General features: G+C 35.9%; 1 protein-coding gene across 7 annotated transcripts in view; it reads right to left on the reverse strand.

Annotated features, from left to right (window-relative positions):
* NOL4 (nucleolar protein 4) overlaps positions 1 to 17994 on the reverse strand; it is a 426345-nt gene that overhangs the window by 65180 nt on the left and 343171 nt on the right. For all 7 annotated transcript variants that reach the window (XM_042962703.1, XM_042962702.1, XM_042962709.1 and 4 more), the window contains one exon: positions 5082 to 5262. In XM_042962703.1, coding sequence (XP_042818637.1) covers positions 5082 to 5262 — 181 coding nt within the window. The remainder of the gene's footprint in view (positions 1 to 5081; positions 5263 to 17994) is intronic.

Raw genomic sequence — 17994 nt, forward strand, 5'->3', positions numbered from 1 at the left:
TGGAGCCTGTGTGAGATTCTCTCTCTGTCTCTGTCTCTCTCTCTCTCTCTCTCTCTCTCTGCCCCTCTGCTGCTCATGCATGGGTGTACCCTCTCTCAAAAATAAACATTAAAAAAGTTACTAGAGATAAAGAGGGATATTTTATAATGATAAGAGAGTCAATTCATTAATAATATATAACTATATATATATATGTGTATATATATATATATATACATATATATATATATAAATACACACACACACATACACACACACACACACACACAATGACAGAGTCCCAAAATAAATGAAAGGCTGTTAGAAATGAAGGTAAACAATTCAATAATAGTGGGAGACTTCAATAACCTTTCAATAATGGATATTATAACTAGGCAGATGATCAACAAGAATATAGAAAACTTGAACAACACTATAAACCAACTAGATATAATGTACATTTACAAAGACCCCACCACAGATGAGGTGCTAAATATTCTGTGTTTAGCAGAATACACATCATTCTTAGGTAAACATGGAACATTCTTTAGGACAGATCACAATCTGGGTCATAAAACAAACTTTTTTTTTTTTTTTACATTTTTTTTTAACGTTTATTTACTTTTTGAGACAGAGACAGAGCAGGAACAGAGGAGGGTCAGAGAGAGAGAGAGGGAGACACAGAATGTGAAGCAGGCTCCAGGCTCTGAGCTGTCAGCACAGAGCCCGATGCGGGGCTCGAACTCACGAGCCGTGAGGTCATGACCTGAGCCGAAGTCGGACGTTCAACTGACTGAGCCACCCAGGTGCCCCATAAAACAAACTTTTAACTTGAGGATTGAAATCTATAAAGTATGCTTTCCAGTCACAATGGAATAAAAGTAGAAATCATTAAGAAAAATTGGGAAATTTATAAATATATGGTGATTAAAAAAAATATTCCTAAATAACCAGTGGGTCAAAGAAGAAATGAAAAAATAAATTAGAAAACATTTTAAGGTAAATGAAGACAAAAACACAATATGGCTATATATAAAGAAGAAAAAAATAAATGTCTTAACTTTTCAGCTGAAGACACTGGAAAATAAGCACAAACTACACTTAATGTAAGCAAAATGAAAGAAATAATAAGTATGGGAGTAAAAAATCAATGAAATAGAGAATAGAAAAAAAATACAGAAAATAAATAAAGCCAAAAGCTGTTCTTTGAAAAGATGAAGAAAACTGACATGACTTTAGCTAGAGTGACCAAGAAGAAAGGTGAGAACACTCAAGTAACCAGAATCAGAAATTAGAGAGGGAACACCACTACTGACCTTATGAAAACAAAAAGGATTACAAAGGAATCCTATGAATAATTGTGTCAATAAATTAGATAATTCAGTTGAAATGGACAAATTTCTGGAAATACACAAACTACCTGACTCAAGAAGAAAGAGACAATATAAGTGAACCTATAATAAGAGAGTTAGTGATTGAAAACCTCTCAGAAAAACCCAGGCACAGATATCATCACTCCTCAACTCTACCAAACATTTAAATGATTAATACTACTACTTTACCCACTCTCCAAAAGTAGAAAAGATATAGAATAATATTTTAAGGAAAGCATTCCATCTACAATAGCATCACAAAAGGAAACAGCAAAGAAGTATAAAGCTTGTAGTGTAAGCATGACAAGACATAGTTAAGAAAAATTTTTAAAGATTGATAATAAATGAAAAGACATCTATCTCATTTTGAGTTATTTCCTCAAAATGTTAATCATAGCATTGCCATACGAATAAACCAGCAATTCCTCTTGTAGGTATATACCCAAAAGAATCATAACATATATACACAAACTTGTACATAAATGTTTACAGCGTTATTCGTAGTAGCCCCAAAGTGAGAAAAATCCTAGTCCTCATGAGTTGATGAATGGCTAAACAGCATATGGCATGGCCACAGAATGGAACATTATTTGGCAATAAAAAAAGAATGAAGTATTGATACATATTATAATGTAGATGGACCTTTAAACCATCATGCTAAATGAAAGATGTCTGACATAAAAGACCACATACTGTATGATCCATTCATTATATAAAATGTCCAGAATGAGAGTGTTTCTGGAGACAAAAAGTAGATTAGTTCATACCTAAGGATATCACATACTTTAGTACTTGCTTCCTTTACACAGATTGTTAGCTCAGTGGTTTACAACGTGGCCTCTGATGTCAGAAAGCCTGTGCTCCGATCCTGGCTCCTCCCTTTATTAAGGAGAGACCTTGGGAAAATCACTTCATCTCTCTGAGCCTCACAAAATACGTTTCAGTCATGCTAGGAAAAAGGCAAGTGGTGTCTAGGCATTATTATTTTTTTTAATTGGGGCAAATTCAATTAATTTTTCCACAAAATTGCAAAACATATCTTCAGAGGACTGTGTAAGGATTCAACGGAGATTACGCGGAAGCTCCAGAAGGACTCGCTAAGTGGTAGCTATTGTTATTAGTTGATGCTAAATAATTTAATAAATGAATGATTTTTCAAGACTAAAAAATATGGTTTCTATCTCTAAAACCTATAGCCAATGCACTCCCCCCCCAATTCTTTTGATAAGGTTTTGATAAGTCCTGAAATACCTATCAGGTCTTACTTCCCATGTCGAATATTTAAAAAGAATTGTCAGTTTCCAGCTTTGTAGGCTAAAAGGAATGCTCAGGTTTTGTTTGTTTTCCCCTTCTGGTATTAAACTTTCTCTTTCCTTCTGACTTGTGCACTAACTACAAACAAAACTTGAAAAAAGCTGATAAGGTTCCCTAGCTTTGGAAAAACAGAATATACACTTAAAACTTAGTTTCCTTCCCAAATGAGATGCTTTCTTTTTTTCCTTTCAACTTGGGGCACCCCTCTTTTGAGTTGAAAGTAACTGCTTCAGACGAAAGCTCAGTGATTCTGTCCTTAGAGCACCTTTAATTTTAAAGCAGACCAAATAGCCCCAGCCTTCAAGGAAGAGTAATCCCCAAACACACTCAGGGCATATTTGCAGTATTATAAAAGTAAATGATTTTGAGTATATACTCCTTTGACATTAATAATGCAATTTGCTCCGAAATCTATTAAAAGCCCACAAGCCTAATTAAATATTAAAATTGAAATTGGTATTTCTTTCAGGCAATTTTCAGTGGAAGAAGAAATATGTTTTTTAAAAAAAACAAAAAACAAAAAATGCATTGAATTCTCACTGATACTACCAATTCAAATACACGATAATGGGAGTTTTTCCTTAAACATATTGCTTTTACGTCTATATCTACTTTGCCCCTTGCTAAAAATCCCAACTTTCACAGACATCAAAATAATTACAACTTTGCTTTAAACCACAATACACAGACAACAGCCCAAAATAATATGATTACTGAAAATAGTTTAAGGTTTTATCGTAGGCTTGCATGCTGTGGAATCAAATTATGGTTTTTGAGATCACTTGGAAAATTTCCTCTGTGTGGGGGCTATGCCAACTGCTCATGAACACAGATAAAGTTCATGTGCGTCATTTTACTTTTGATATCAGGAATTTTTCAAGTCAGTTTGCTTCACAATTATGTATTTAAACTGTTCAAAGTTAAATTTTTTAAAATAAAAATATAAAAACCAACTATGCTTTCAGAATTCTGCTTATATTCCTTTCTCCAAACTGTTCTCCCCCATTCCTGCCTCTATATACACTTTAAAAAAATTATATAAGTCCTTCTTTAATGAATATTAGCAAACTGTGGTACTTTTCACCACCTGGAGTATATATAGCTGCATATTACTCTCTTGTTTGGATGCACTCAAAATGAGTCAACGAGCCATCAATTGATAGACATTTTTACTGGTAATCCTTTTTTTCTTGCATTTATAAATAACACTACAATGAATACCCTTCCGCATATATCTTTTTGTATTTTTGCCCATATGTGTTTGAGATAAATTCCTAACAAGAGATTCCTAAAGAAATTGCTGGACTGAATGGTAAATGCATACTTAACTTTTCTAGATACTGCCAAATTCCACCCCAACTTTTTGCATTTTTACAAGCTGTGCATGAGAGTCCTCATTTCCCCCACAGCCTTGTCAAAGGAATATTGTGTAAATATTTGGATTTTTGCTAATCTTCATTTCTCTTTATTAGAAGTGACTGGAGTTGAGTAATTTTACCCATATTTAAGGGACATTTGCATGGCTTTCTTTGGGAATTGTGAGTTCACTTTCTAGCCTTATGTTGTAATATATAATTTTGGGTATTTCTTTCTTTTTAGAACTCCATGTATTGGCTTATTAACCTTTTGTAGCTAACAATGTTACCAATTTATGATTTATTCTTACACATAAACACATAGTGTTTTTTTGTCATGCAAAAGTGTGTGTGTGTGTGTGTGCATGCATTTGTGTAATGAAACTTATTTTTTCCCTGAATTTTAAGTATAGTTTAGGAAAGCACTTCCTACGACCCAGTAATAAGAAATTCACCCACGTATTTTATTCCTTTTATATTACATATTTGCAATTCATTTTGGTATATAAGCTCAAGAAATTCCTAACAATTTACGAAGAATGAGCTGGTATGAGCTGGCCCCAGTACACCATTCAGTGCTGGTGGGGCATGGATAGCCACTGGTCGTTTCTCTGTGTTGTTTCCACATGTATGTTAGGTTTACTGTGTGTGTTTTATCAAGTAAAATTCCTGGTGCCTCATATTTTCCAAACCAAAAACCTCTGTGAACACTGAGAAAATGTGTCATTATTCTTGATGAATAGTGCATTACAGCTTTGGGGGGAAGAATGTATAACTATTTGGTAAAAAATTTTTTTTGCTATTTCACTAGTTGAGATTTTTTTTTTTTTGAGTACAAAATACCAATTCTCCAGTTGCGTAACTGTGCTGCCACTTTCAGAAACAGCAACAGAATAGGGAGATATCCGGGTAGGGAGACAAATATTCTGTATTAAATGGTCTTGTTTTTAGCAGATTGGCACTGTTGCTTATCAAGGCATATTCATTTTCTTCTCTCAGATTTAGAGAATTTGCTATCCCCAAATGGACAGAAAAAGCACAATAAATAGTAAAGACTCACCACTACTGGAAGCATCATTCAGATTAAGCAGTCCCCCTCCTAGACCTCTGTAACTATGGTAACTGTAGGTCCCATTGCCGTTGATGTACAACACCTCCTGGGAGCCTGAAACAGCTGAGGTTGAGTAAGTGGCCTGGGCCGCCTCTGGTTTACACTGTTTGTCAGCTGGGGCAGATTCGTCCTGCAATGACAACAGCATTCCGTTATCTGTCAAGTCACTGTACTATTTCGCCTTGACTACGACCCTCCCGTTGTTATCTACGGGTCGGCACTGAATAAGAAAAAAATATACATATATGGTCAACATCAGGTTGGCACACATGCACGTTTTCAACAACTTGGCTAAAAGGAAGTAACGATGCGAGACAGATTGGAGGTGGAGCAAAATTTGCAAGCAGTTTCCAACTGAATTTAAAATTACATGAAGAGAGTTGTTCACAATAGCCCAGAGGTGAAATCAACCTAAATGTATATTATTATCATATATATAATAATATAATATTATATACACTATGTCATTATCCTACATATTACATATATATTCCTCCACAGTAGAACACAGACAGGTCTTATATATTCAGCTTAAGCTTATTAAATGAGTAAAGCTTACCAGAACATTGATAAGTGAATCCATGATGTTTACCCATGGATTTTTTTTTATGCGTATGACTTCTCTTTTCTATAAATAAATAGATTTTAACTACGCTCCATGGAACTGTAAGGCTTCTGGGGGGAGATGACTCAGAGTGTTCCAGAGATTGTGGGACGAGGGCACAAAGACGTGCCGTTATGCCGTGTTTGATCTACATTCATAAAATCACTGCATCTACAGCATTTTGAAAACCACCAGGCTGTGTGAAGTATTCTTTCTGTAAAGACATGTTGCCATTGAAACTCTGAAAGAAGGCAGAATATTCGATTCTTCAAAGAAATTTTGGGGTCCCTGGTAGGGGCTAGCCTCAAACAATTCCACTACTTGCATAACTTCCCAGTTTCCTGATTGAAAATTACTTGGGCAACATGATAAAATCTGAGTTCCCAGTTTGGCAAAATTGGTGGCCTTTCTGAACATCCCAGTCTATTTTTCTGTGTTTGAAAAATGACAATAAAATACACTTATAGGACGAGTTTCTTCATGATGAGTAAAAAGAGAGAAGAGAGAAGGCATTGTCTCCACAATATTTGCTCACTGATTCTTTGTAGGATAGAATTAATTCGTATTATTAAACATGCTATTTTTAAAATTTGCCTAGCCTTTCATTATTAACTGTTATTCCAAACCACAGTAACTGCATAGAGCAGGCAGATAATTAATTAATTCCATTAATAATCAAAACAGGCCTTGTAGGGAGTCATTTGTGTTCAAACACAGATTTGCATTATTAATGTTCTTGGCAGTCCACTATATGCTGAGAAATAAAACATATGAAAGCCTCAATAAAATCTGGTCTGCAGTATCTTTTGGGCAAAAGTTTAATATAAAGTTAATTCGTGTTTTTCTTATGAACGATTGCTGTTACTGGTTTCAAAGAAGCATAGATTTTAATGACATAAAAAAATAAATATCCCCTAGAGTCACATTTTACCTCTGTAAGCAACTTTTAATTATTAGTTCCCAAACTTCTCAAGGCTGACAGCTTGCCCCTGGGTTGCTATGAAGATTATTTTTAAAATGGGATAATATCAATATTTTATAAGACTGCATATTCAGGCATTGAAATAAATTTCATTCCTCAAAAATCAGACAAAATCCTATCCCGGCTTTTATGAGACGTATTTCAATTTTCTGTTAAAAATTCCATAAAAATAAGATAGCATCAGTGATTTAAGGACCACCAGCAGTGTACTAGATAATGCAGTGTTGCTTTGATTCAGATTTCTTTGATTAAAAATATACAACAAATTAAAGAAATGCTTATAGTAACTTCTGTAACAAGGCTTTGGCCTTATCGATAAATATAGCCTTGATGTATTGCACATTTCACAAAATATAGCCTTGTAATAGGATGTGTGATTACTTATAGATGGAAGGCAAGATTGGGAATGATTTGACATTGTCACTGTCTTTGGGAAGACTGGTTTGTACTCTTTTGTACCTTATCCTCAGAAACTGGACAGAGACAACTAGACTTTGCAGAACCTGATTGGCACTTGGGCCATATAGATTGAATTCCTTAAGTGCAGATGCCTAAGGAATTCTTTACTCAAGTAATTTAGACAGATCCTTAAAAAAAAAGAAATTTGATTGGTTCCACTCAAATTTTTGACAATAGATTCCAAAAAACTTTGCTTGGAAAATGTTACAATGTCTTTATTATGTCTCCCAAGAATTCTACGTTTTCTTAGACTATATTTTCTACCGTCTATCATGTTTATTGTGTGTTTTCATTAAGTCTTCTCTATCTAGAGTTAGAAAATTCCAGTAAAGTGTACTGCTAGATTTAATAATTCAGATACCTTTCTTCTTTTTTGCCTTTTACCTTACATAGTTATGGCAATTAGAAGTTGTAAGGCAATGTTGCATCGATATTGAATTACAGTTTTAGTTCATCATTGGTCAAGGAACTTGTGATCCACCTTTTTAAGGTGAAGAAGCTTGCACAGACTTCAAAGAAGCTTATCACTGCAAAATAGTAAACATATGGATAATTCAGGCATCAATTTGCCTGAGCCTTCTGCAAGATTGTTATTGGATTTCTCCTATCTTTTCATGCTCTTTGTAGTCTATATGACAGAAGCGTTTTTACTTAAGTTAAAGCTCTAAATTTATCCTTTGATTTATTAGTACTGATGGGGCAAGAAAGTACAATTTATTTCACATATAAACTACTGGAAAACATCTCCACTTTCTAAAAGCTTCTCTTCTTCCATTTGATAGCAAGTGTTCCAGAACTAAGTACATTGCTAAGAGTTTATGGGGAAATTCATAAAAGATCTGAGAGAATCAAAGCTTCCATTAAAACTGCTTAGAAAAAAAAAGTCTGCACTTAAAGCAAATGTACTTATTATTTGAGATGATGAGAAGTGATTGACGATGCCAACGACACACACACACACACACACACACACACACACACACACACACACTCTCATATATATAGTAACACTCAGGGAGTCATTTATTTCGTTCAGTTAGGAGCATTCCATACAATCTTCTCCCCCTGTTGGCCACACAAATAATTAAGATGCCAACACAGAAGACTGTTCTTTGCAAAGATGCTCCCAAACCCACTAAGATAATAAGGAAAAATATCTTTTGACCAAATCCAAGTAGCCTAAAGATAAGATGTGAAATAAGAGAGAAGGTAGATTGTGTTTCTGACTTGAGAAACCACAACCACAGCAAGATAGCTGTTACTCAGAGTTTTATCAAACTCTTAGAATAACAGGTTATTACATTAACAGACTCTCTTTGTAGCATTATTTACACACACACACACACACACGATTTTTTAAACAATAAAGATTTGAGAACTATTGGCTTAAATATAAAACACAAAATAAATATAGTCCCCAACCCAGTAAACATAGATATATGGTTGGCAAGAATGGCAAGAATTACATCGCAAAGTAATCTACTCTAAAATTCTTCCTAATGGCCATAAAGTTTTATTACCAAAATAAACGTACAGACTTAGCATTTAAAAATTTCAACTTTGGGGCACCTGGGAGGTTTAGTTGGTTAAGTGTCTGACTCTTGATTTTGGCTCTGTTCATGATCTCACAGTTCATGGGATTGAGCCCTACATCGGGCTCTGTGCTGATAGCCTAGAGCCTTCTAGGGATTCTCTCTCTCTCCCTCTCTCTCTGCCCTTCCCCCTGCTTCCATGCACATATACCCTCTGACAAACATCAAAAGAATCTCAACTTTACATGTAACAGTCTGCCATTTAATTATTGACCCAAAAAATCATATTAAAAAATATCTTTTTCTATAGGTTTCTAACACTCAACTTTGGTTTCCTTTGTTAATATGACCATAATGAAATGTAAAAGTAATGTTCCTTTGAGGTAGTAAAATTGGACAGCAGATACAAATGTTTTGGTCACTGATTTTTTTTTTTTTGAGAGAGAGAGAGGTGGAGAGGAGAGAGACAGAGAGAGAGATTCCCAAGCAGGCTCCAAGTGCAGAGCCCCATGCGGGGCTTGAACCCATGAACCTTGAGATCATGACCTGAGCTGAAGTCAGACGCTTAACCGACTGAGCCACCCAGGTGCCCTGGTCATTGATTTTATATGCATATTATATTAATTTTGGCCCTCAGAAAAATCAATTTTAACAAAGCAATACCAAATTGGCATCTTAAATGTTAACTTTTAATATATTTTGGGAATAAAAATGTATTTTCCTAATCATATGATATTTTTGTTTCTCCTGAGATATTTTTCCTCCTGAGTTTTTAAAATATTTTAAAAAACTACATTTATAACAACTCAAAACATCTTTAAAACTATACCTTTATTTGCAATTTTGGCTCTACTGATTAAAAAGAAAAAAAAAACTTTCTTAAATTATTTTTTTCTTAATCCCCTTTAACCTAATATTCTCTTTTGGTAAGATAGTTGCAATGCTCTACCTGGTGATACCATGGCAGGCATGGTTTCAGATATTACCAATGTAACTGTCATACTCAAATTCTTACTTCTAATATTGGCCTTCTCTCTGAGGCTCATGCCTGAACAACCGGAAATGCAGACATAGCAGATTTAATATCTTGAACTCAAATTTATGTTTTCTTTCCTCCAGATATCTCTTGCCAACATTTTTAATTAAGAAACAAAACAAGACCTGTTCTATCACCAATGAATGTATCTTGTTCTGTTAATGCATCACACCAAGATTTATTTTTTCTCCTACACTAGGCTCCTCTCAGTCAAACAACACCCATGTCCTCGTGGCTCCATTTTGGAAAGGACCCTCATTGGCATACATCTGAGAAACCCTCACTGAGAATACACAGTTCAGAGCCCCATAGTCTCTCCTTTGGGCTAATGTGATAACCTCCTGACCAGTGCTTTCCCCTTGACATCTTGTCCACATCTTCTCACACCTATCTTTTAAAATCATTTATCATGTTGAATTCTCTTTCAAGAGTTTGAAATTTCTTTCTTCTTGGAGAACAAAACCCAGAGCTGCTGGCATCCAAAGCTCTTCAGAGTTTGAGAACAATCCTGGCAGCCACATTTTCTGTCACTTCCTCTGATAACACTCCATACTCTGGTCATAACTTAAAGTGGCAAAAAAAAAAAAAAAAACAGGGAAATATTCTGAGTCATCTAAATGTGCCATTGGGCACCAATACATAGGAATTTTCCAATAATTAATTTTTTCAGAGAATCAGCTCCGGTTTCATTGATCTGTCATATGATTTTGTTTTTTAGTTTCCACATCTTTTATTTATGCTCTAATCTTTATTACTTCCTTACTTCTGCTGGTTTTAGGTTTTATTTGAATATTTTATATCTGATGATGGTTTGTCATTTAATTTTTAATATTGTTCGCAAAACTTTAAGGTATGTATCTCATGTTGAAGAGCAAACAAAATTTTTTTCTTAAAAGACTCATTTTAAAGTTTCTTGGGGTGCCTGGATGGCTCAGTCAAGTGGCCAACTTCGGTTCAGGTCATGATCTCACTGTTAGTGAGTTCGAGCCCTGCGTCAGGCTCTGCACTGACAGCTCAGAGCCTGGAGCCTGCTTTGGATTCTGTGTCTCCCTGTCTCTCTCTGTCTCATGCTCTGTCTCTGTCTCTCAGAAAAACTGAATAAAGGTTAAAAAAAATTAAGTTTACTTTTTGTGTGAAATCAGAAAGTGTTATATGAATAAATCAGGCTTCACTACGGCTTTCATCAAACTAATGGAGAAAGATAGTATTTCCTTCTTCATATTCTAACCTAAATTCCAGAGTAACAAAATATTTTTTCTCCTTAAATCTCTAATAATATCCCCCAGCCACCATTAAACAAAAGAAACAAGATCTATTTATCTGAAATTCTTGTACCTCTTCTGTATACAATTATCTTTATGAAAAAAAATGCAAGAATAACAAATACAGACTAAAAGATATCATAGGAGAGAACAAAGACTTCAAATGTATATAAATGAGCTCTTCAGTCCTCAGGTTGCTATAGACCAAAAGACCTTGAACCAAATATCCTACAGAAGATGGGAAATTCAAAGTGTCAAGACAATTATATTCAAACAATTAAAATTTCCCTCAAAGCAAAGACCTAAACATGATGGCTATGTCAAAACCTCTAGCTATAAAAACATTATAGCTATCATAAAAATTCAGAATATTATAGCTTTAACCAAATTTAGAACAAGTATTTTTAGTATTAAACTTTGAGAAGCACAGTGACGCCTGGGTGGCTCAGTTGGTTAAGCTGAGTCCAACTTCGGCTCAGGTCATGGTCTCACAGTCTGTGAGTTCGAGCCCCGCGTCGTGCTCTGTGCTGACAGCTCAGAGCCTGGAGCCTGCTTCGGATTCTGTGTCTCCCTCTCTCTCTGACCCTCCCCCATTCATGCTCTGTCTCTCTCGGTCTCAAAAATAAACAAACATTAAAAAAAAATTTAAAGTTTGGGAAGCACAATAGAAGCATTAAGATTTTTTTTTAGAGCAGTTAACCATTAGCTACTACCTAAGAATCCTATTGACATAACGGTATCAGAAGATTAAGGCTAAATCTGCACACTGGCCACCTAGGGTATGATGCTGGGCAGCCTGAAGAGGTATGTTATTTTATCTACAATGTAATCAAATCTGTGATCCATAAAGGGGCTTCGTAAAGGGATTTAATTAGATTTTGGCAGTTATCAATTCTGATATTTATTTTATTTTATCCATATAGAATATCCATATATTATTGGCTAATGCTGAAATAAACTAATAGGTATTAATACTTTTGTGATTAACGTTTTAGTACAAATTAAAATAATGTGTGTCACGTTCAAAGACAAGAGAAACAAACTTTCTTTTCATTTCCGTGGGTATCAGTTTTTCTAAAATACACGACTAAGCTGCAATTTATGTTAAAACTATGTTTTAACACAGTTTTATGTTATGTTATGTTGAAACTTTAGATTCCTTCTCACAAATGGCTACATAAACATAAGTCAACAAAACTCAGGCTAAGAACTTTAAAAGGGAGCCCTCACATACTATTTATATATCCCGGATGTCAGTTACCCAAAATCCTCTCAGTATGGTCCTGGGAGTTTTCATCATTGGCTTAAGAAAATTAGACTGAACTAGAAAGCAGAGATATGAAAAATACAATTAAAGTTAAAAACAACAACAACAACAAGTGGCCATGGCAGATAATTTTCATCTTTCCACATTTCTTTTTGAGCAAACAGAGAAACTTGACTAATGATGCTATTTCCACACTGATGTTGCGAGGTAATCCCAGATGATTTCAAAATTAGAAACAGGCGTGCCAGCATGGTTGCCTGAGCAGAATGAAGAACAATCCCTTCCTAACGTCACTCTACATGATGGATTCCTTCATAGCTACTTTTGTCAAACATTACGTTCAATCATATAGTAAACAGAATTCCATCCAAATTGTGTACCTTGAAGGAGCCACATAATTGAGATGTTAACACCTACACGTTGGAATAAAAGCTTACAGGTTATTCTAATTTGATTTCATCTGGGTGTACAAATTACCCACCCATTTGGATATTTTAAGTGTATTAATTATGAAATAGTCAAACTAAAGTAATTAGAAAAGCCATCAAAATGGTGATGCCTGAATCACCGAGTCATAATGCTTTTATATTAGTGTGAAATTAACTTTTAAAGGGAACATGCATGAGATAACATGAAATGAACTGAAAATAACCTAGTGATAAATTTAACATGCAGTGCTTATGCCTGACTATGTATGGGTATGTGTATACATAAACAAAACACTATGTTTTTTTGTTAATGTTCCTCTCCCGGATAGCACTACTTCTGTCACTTGTCACTTAGTTATGTAACGTGCGCTGATGTACCATGTTGACTGTGGGTGTAGGGTATATAGTAAGAAAAGAAATAGCACCATTGGCATATTTCTTCATACATCAGGTTTAAAGTTTACAATTTTATTTACATCTATGATGAAAAACTGATTTGTTGTTCAAGAAGTCATTAATTTTTAGGAGTGCTCTAACTTCTCAAAAATATACACAAGTAAATCCACTAATGTTCTTGGAGGCTGTGTATTTGTTGTAGTGGTATTATCTTCCTTAAGATATTGGCTTATGTTATCCTTCTCCATAATAAATTTTGGTAGAAACGGTATAACTAAGCTTCTCCTTTTCTTCCATTTTGCTTCTCTTTGAGTCTGCTATTTTCTATGCATAATTTTCCTTGAAGATCTCAGCTGTGTTTATCCCTTCATCTATCCCTTCTTTACCAAAGACCCCTAAATCTCAATCTGTAGTTAAGACCTTTTCCCGAGTCATTTTCAACTACTCACTGGACACAAATACCTGAATACCCCGCATGTGCTTCCTAATCAGTACGTCAAAATTGTACACTTTCTTCTCATACTTTCACGTCTCCATCCATAATTTGCTCTGCCTCCTGAATTTTGGATTTCTGTTAATGATACCTTCATCCAGTCTCCTGAGCTAGAGATCGGTGCCATATTGAACAGGCCCTGTTTTTATTATCTCATATGTACAACACAGGATGAATTCTCATACAATTATTTAAGACAATGTTCTATTGAATGTCTTATTTACTAGGCTACACATCCAGCTAGGTGCTGAAGATAGATCATCAGATAAAATAGGCAGAATCCCTGCCCTCAAGGGACCTATAGAGGTAGTGGAGGAGGAAGAGAGTAGGCAAGAGGAAGAAATGAAAACTATAATATGTAATAAGTTCAGACAGTGGTAACCATGAATAATGAAAGAAAACATGGTGATGTAAAAGAATAATTGGAGATGGGTGTCCAAGAGGGAAGGCCTTTCTGAAAGAAGTACATAAGCCAAAAGGTAAAACTGATAGAAAAGAGGCAGTCATATGAAGATACGGGGGACGTGTGTGTGTCCGCATATGAACATTACACACAAATCATTCTACACTTGACATGAGACATTCTTCACATCCAAAGATTTCTATGATCCCTGGGTTTTGTTTCATTATTGCACAGAAGCATTCACATTGCTTAGACTAGAACTTGCGTCCTAACAAAATATTTAAACACACATTTTTGCTACTGAATTGAATATTCTTATTTCCTCCACTTCAGATGCACTCTCTAGAACCAGTGTTAACCAGTATGAAGTTAGTTCGCTGGGCTTCTTGCTCTCTGGATGCTAGGATTTGGTCAACGGGAAGCCCTAACATGCTTCAGAGGTTGAGAAATGACAGGGCGTGGGTTTTTATCCCCCCGGCAGCCTTTCCTGACCTGCCATGCTCTGGCGTGTCTGTGTTCCTCTGTGGCTGAATCTGGAGCCTGTGAAACAGCCGCTCTCCCAGGGCTTTAGTCTGGTTCTGCTAGCAGTTCCCTTCCATTGCTTCTCCACGCTTCTCTCACTTGCCAGCCCCAGATGATGCTTCATCATCTTCTTCTTCATTTCCTTAGGCCATCTTATGCCTACGTACATAGTCCTATTACTAAATAGTCTTTAATTACTCTTTTCACTGTGCTCTCTCTCCCCTGCTGGGACCCAGAATGACACAGTGCTGTTCACTACTGACCCAACCACTGAACAATGAGTATACATTCTTCTCTAGATTTTTATTCCCTTGATATTCATTTTTTTTTTCCTTTGGCATTCTTCGTATTCCAAGCCGCTATTTCTAATTGGCAAGTATTCTAAGGCACTAGTACTCATTTTCCCCAAATTCTCTAACACAGAATAAACCCCTCAGAACATTTTCCATATCATCAAATCCATCTGGTGCCCCATCAGTTCTGTATTTCCCCTGGACACCTGTCTGCTGGAACTGTTTATCTTCTTACTCTAATCTACAAAGATTACTCTCCAAGGCTTGCTCCATAGTGTCATTTCAGACATTCTTCTATCCCCCTCTATTTTGGAGCTCCTCTTCTTAGATTCAGTGACTTCTTCCTTGGTTTATATTCTTGTTTCAGTGGAGAATATTTTCCAATAACTTTGTGAGGAAGACTATTAGAAGATATATACCAGAAAATTATTTTAAAGTATTTTTACTCTGATATTTGGTTGCTTATTTTGCTGGATATAGAACGGTCTTCAGAATTTTGTCGGTTTTACTCCCATATATTTTAGCGTTGAGGACAGTTTTTCCTGGGTGATGTCCTTTGGCTTTCTAATTTTTTGTATGTGCCCTTTTTTCTCCCTGAGTATTTAAGATTTTCTTTTCATATCATGACTTCTGAAAAATTCATGATAATGTGATTAACTCAGATCTTGGCTTGCATTTACTGTCCTGATAATTTATGGGCTCTTTCATTCTGGTAATGTGTGTTATTTAGTTCTGAATTTTTAAAAAATAATTTCTTCATATTTTCTCTTTCTCTTGACTCTAATTAGCCAGGTGTTGGCTGTCCTAGAATGATCATCCTTTTTAAAAACTTTTCTCCATGGGGCACCTGAGTGGCTCAGTCGCTTAAGCATCCGACTCTTGATTTTGGCTCAGGTCATGATCTTATGGTTCACGGGTTCGAGCCCCATATCAGGCTCCATGCTGACAGCGCAGAGCCTGCTTGGGATTCTCTGTCTCCCTCTCTCTGCCTCTCTCTCTCTCAAAAATAAACAAACATTAAAAAACTTTCTCCTTGGGGTGACTGGGTGGCTCAGTTGGTTAAGTGTCCAACCTCGGCTCAGGTCATGATCTCACAGTTCATGAGTTCGAGCCCCACGTCAGGCTCTGTGCTGACAGCTCAGAGCCTGGAGTCTGCTTCAGATTCTGTGTCTCTGTCTCTCTTTGCCCCTCCCCTGCTCATTCTCTCTCTCTCAAAAATAAATAAATGTTAAAAACAAAACAAAAATTTTCTCCTTAATTTTCCATTCTATGTCTATTATTTTAAAGTTTCCGAGTAATTTCCCAAATGGTCTTCCAATCCTTAAAGAACCTTTGACTATCATATATATTTTTTCATATTCTACGTGTTTGATTTTGTTTATTGCTCTTTTTCGTGCATTCATTTCTTATTTCAAGGAAAGACCTTTTTTAAAAAAAAATCTCTCTGAGGATATAGATTATGTTTGCTTCAAAAATTTCTTCTGTTCTTTGCTTTGCTTCTGAACTTTGAGTGCCAGGATTCATATAGTTCTATTCCTCTCTGGATCCTCAATTTTTGAGAGAAGATTCCAAGTTTCCTGAAAGGAGAAAATTATTAGGCTTCCTCTGTTCTTGGAGCTAAAATGTGAAAAGGCCTGTAGCAGAGATATATAACTTTCAGGATGAAGAATTTATTCTGCCCATTTTCAGTATATTGTTCCTGCTGTTATACCTAGCTTGCCTGGGCTTAGAGCCTTCCTTCTGCTTCTATTTCTCTACAGAATACACCACTCATCTTCTACTGGGGTGGTCAGAGGCAGAGATCCCCTAGAATTTGGGAAGGGTCTTTTTCTTCTGTGCAACATCCTCTTCTGGTTTAGGAACAATCTGCTCTCCTTCAGTAAGCATCATCTCACTGTGTCACGGAGAGCTCATGTAGGGTTAATCCGACCAGGAACCAGCCCTGTAAGTTCTGCGTCTCATCTTTTGGGGCTTTGTCACCTGGATGTGCTCAATGACCAGAGAATCTACATCTAAACCCTGAAAGTTCAGCATTACTCTCTGCATTTTTAAGCACGTGCAGTAAAAATTCAGCACTCTTTTTGGGCCACGGACCCTGTGTCCAGCCCCACTGTTTGCCTGGGCACACGTACCAACTCCACCGTTGTAGTGATGGAATGGCACACAGTGCTTCTGTAAAGTGACATCCTATGGATACTTGGTGGCTTTTCAGATATGCATACCCTTGATGGCCTGGGCAGGCTTCGTGTGTGTTCTTAAAGTGAACACGAAGATTTGAACCTCTTGATTTGCATGATTTTGTCAGGTTTTCTGGGTCAAGTGAATTAGCAAGCCGTTTTCAGAGATCACCTCAGGCTGCTCAGGGGAAGAGGGGATTCAGTGGCTTCTTGCTGGTATATCCCTACCATCATCTGCATGTCAGATTTCCATTTTCCAAAGTTGAGATAAAATCTCTCATCCTTGCCTGAATGCTCCCTCATTCTGTATCTCCTTTAGTATTCAACTCTTTATATTCACTTACAATAATTTTAGTGGGGTTTTGGAAGGAAGCAGAGATAAAGCAAAAATTTAATTTGCCATGCCAAAAGACATGTACACCTTCAAACTTTAATATATCTAAGATTACAGGTAGGAAAACTTTGGGAAGTAATGCAGTATGTTTAGGATTTGGATAGATACATTAAGTATATCTTTTAATCTCAGATTCTTGTCATTTGAAATGGTCTTAATACATCAGATGGCAAACTCTACCTGGAAGTTTTCTTTGATAGAAAAGGAAAACTTAAAATATGTGAATAGAAAGACCACACTGTCTCTATACAAAGGCAGTAAGTCATTAAAGTTGAAAAATATTTTAAAATACTTGTTAAAATGGGTAACAACCAACTCACACCTAAACTTACCACACTTTCTTTGTGAAAAAAACTTAAAAATGCAGATCATGGTGATTTTCTAGACAAAGAACAAAGCATATGACAAAATAAAGCAGAGTAGGCTGAAAGATAGCACCATGAGGACAGTTCATATCTTAACAGAATGACCACATCCAAAGACAGATGAATGCACTGGAATAGCTAGAAGAGAGGTTTTTAGAAGGCATGCCATGAATTTTTGCCCTAAGCCTACGCCATTTGATATTTAAACTGAGACACGTTAAGTATATTGATAGAATACTGAATAATTTG

This window comes from Panthera tigris, chromosome D3, assembly GCF_018350195.1.
Source record: "Panthera tigris isolate Pti1 chromosome D3, P.tigris_Pti1_mat1.1, whole genome shotgun sequence".
Classification (NCBI taxonomy): Eukaryota; Metazoa; Chordata; class Mammalia; order Carnivora; family Felidae; genus Panthera; species Panthera tigris.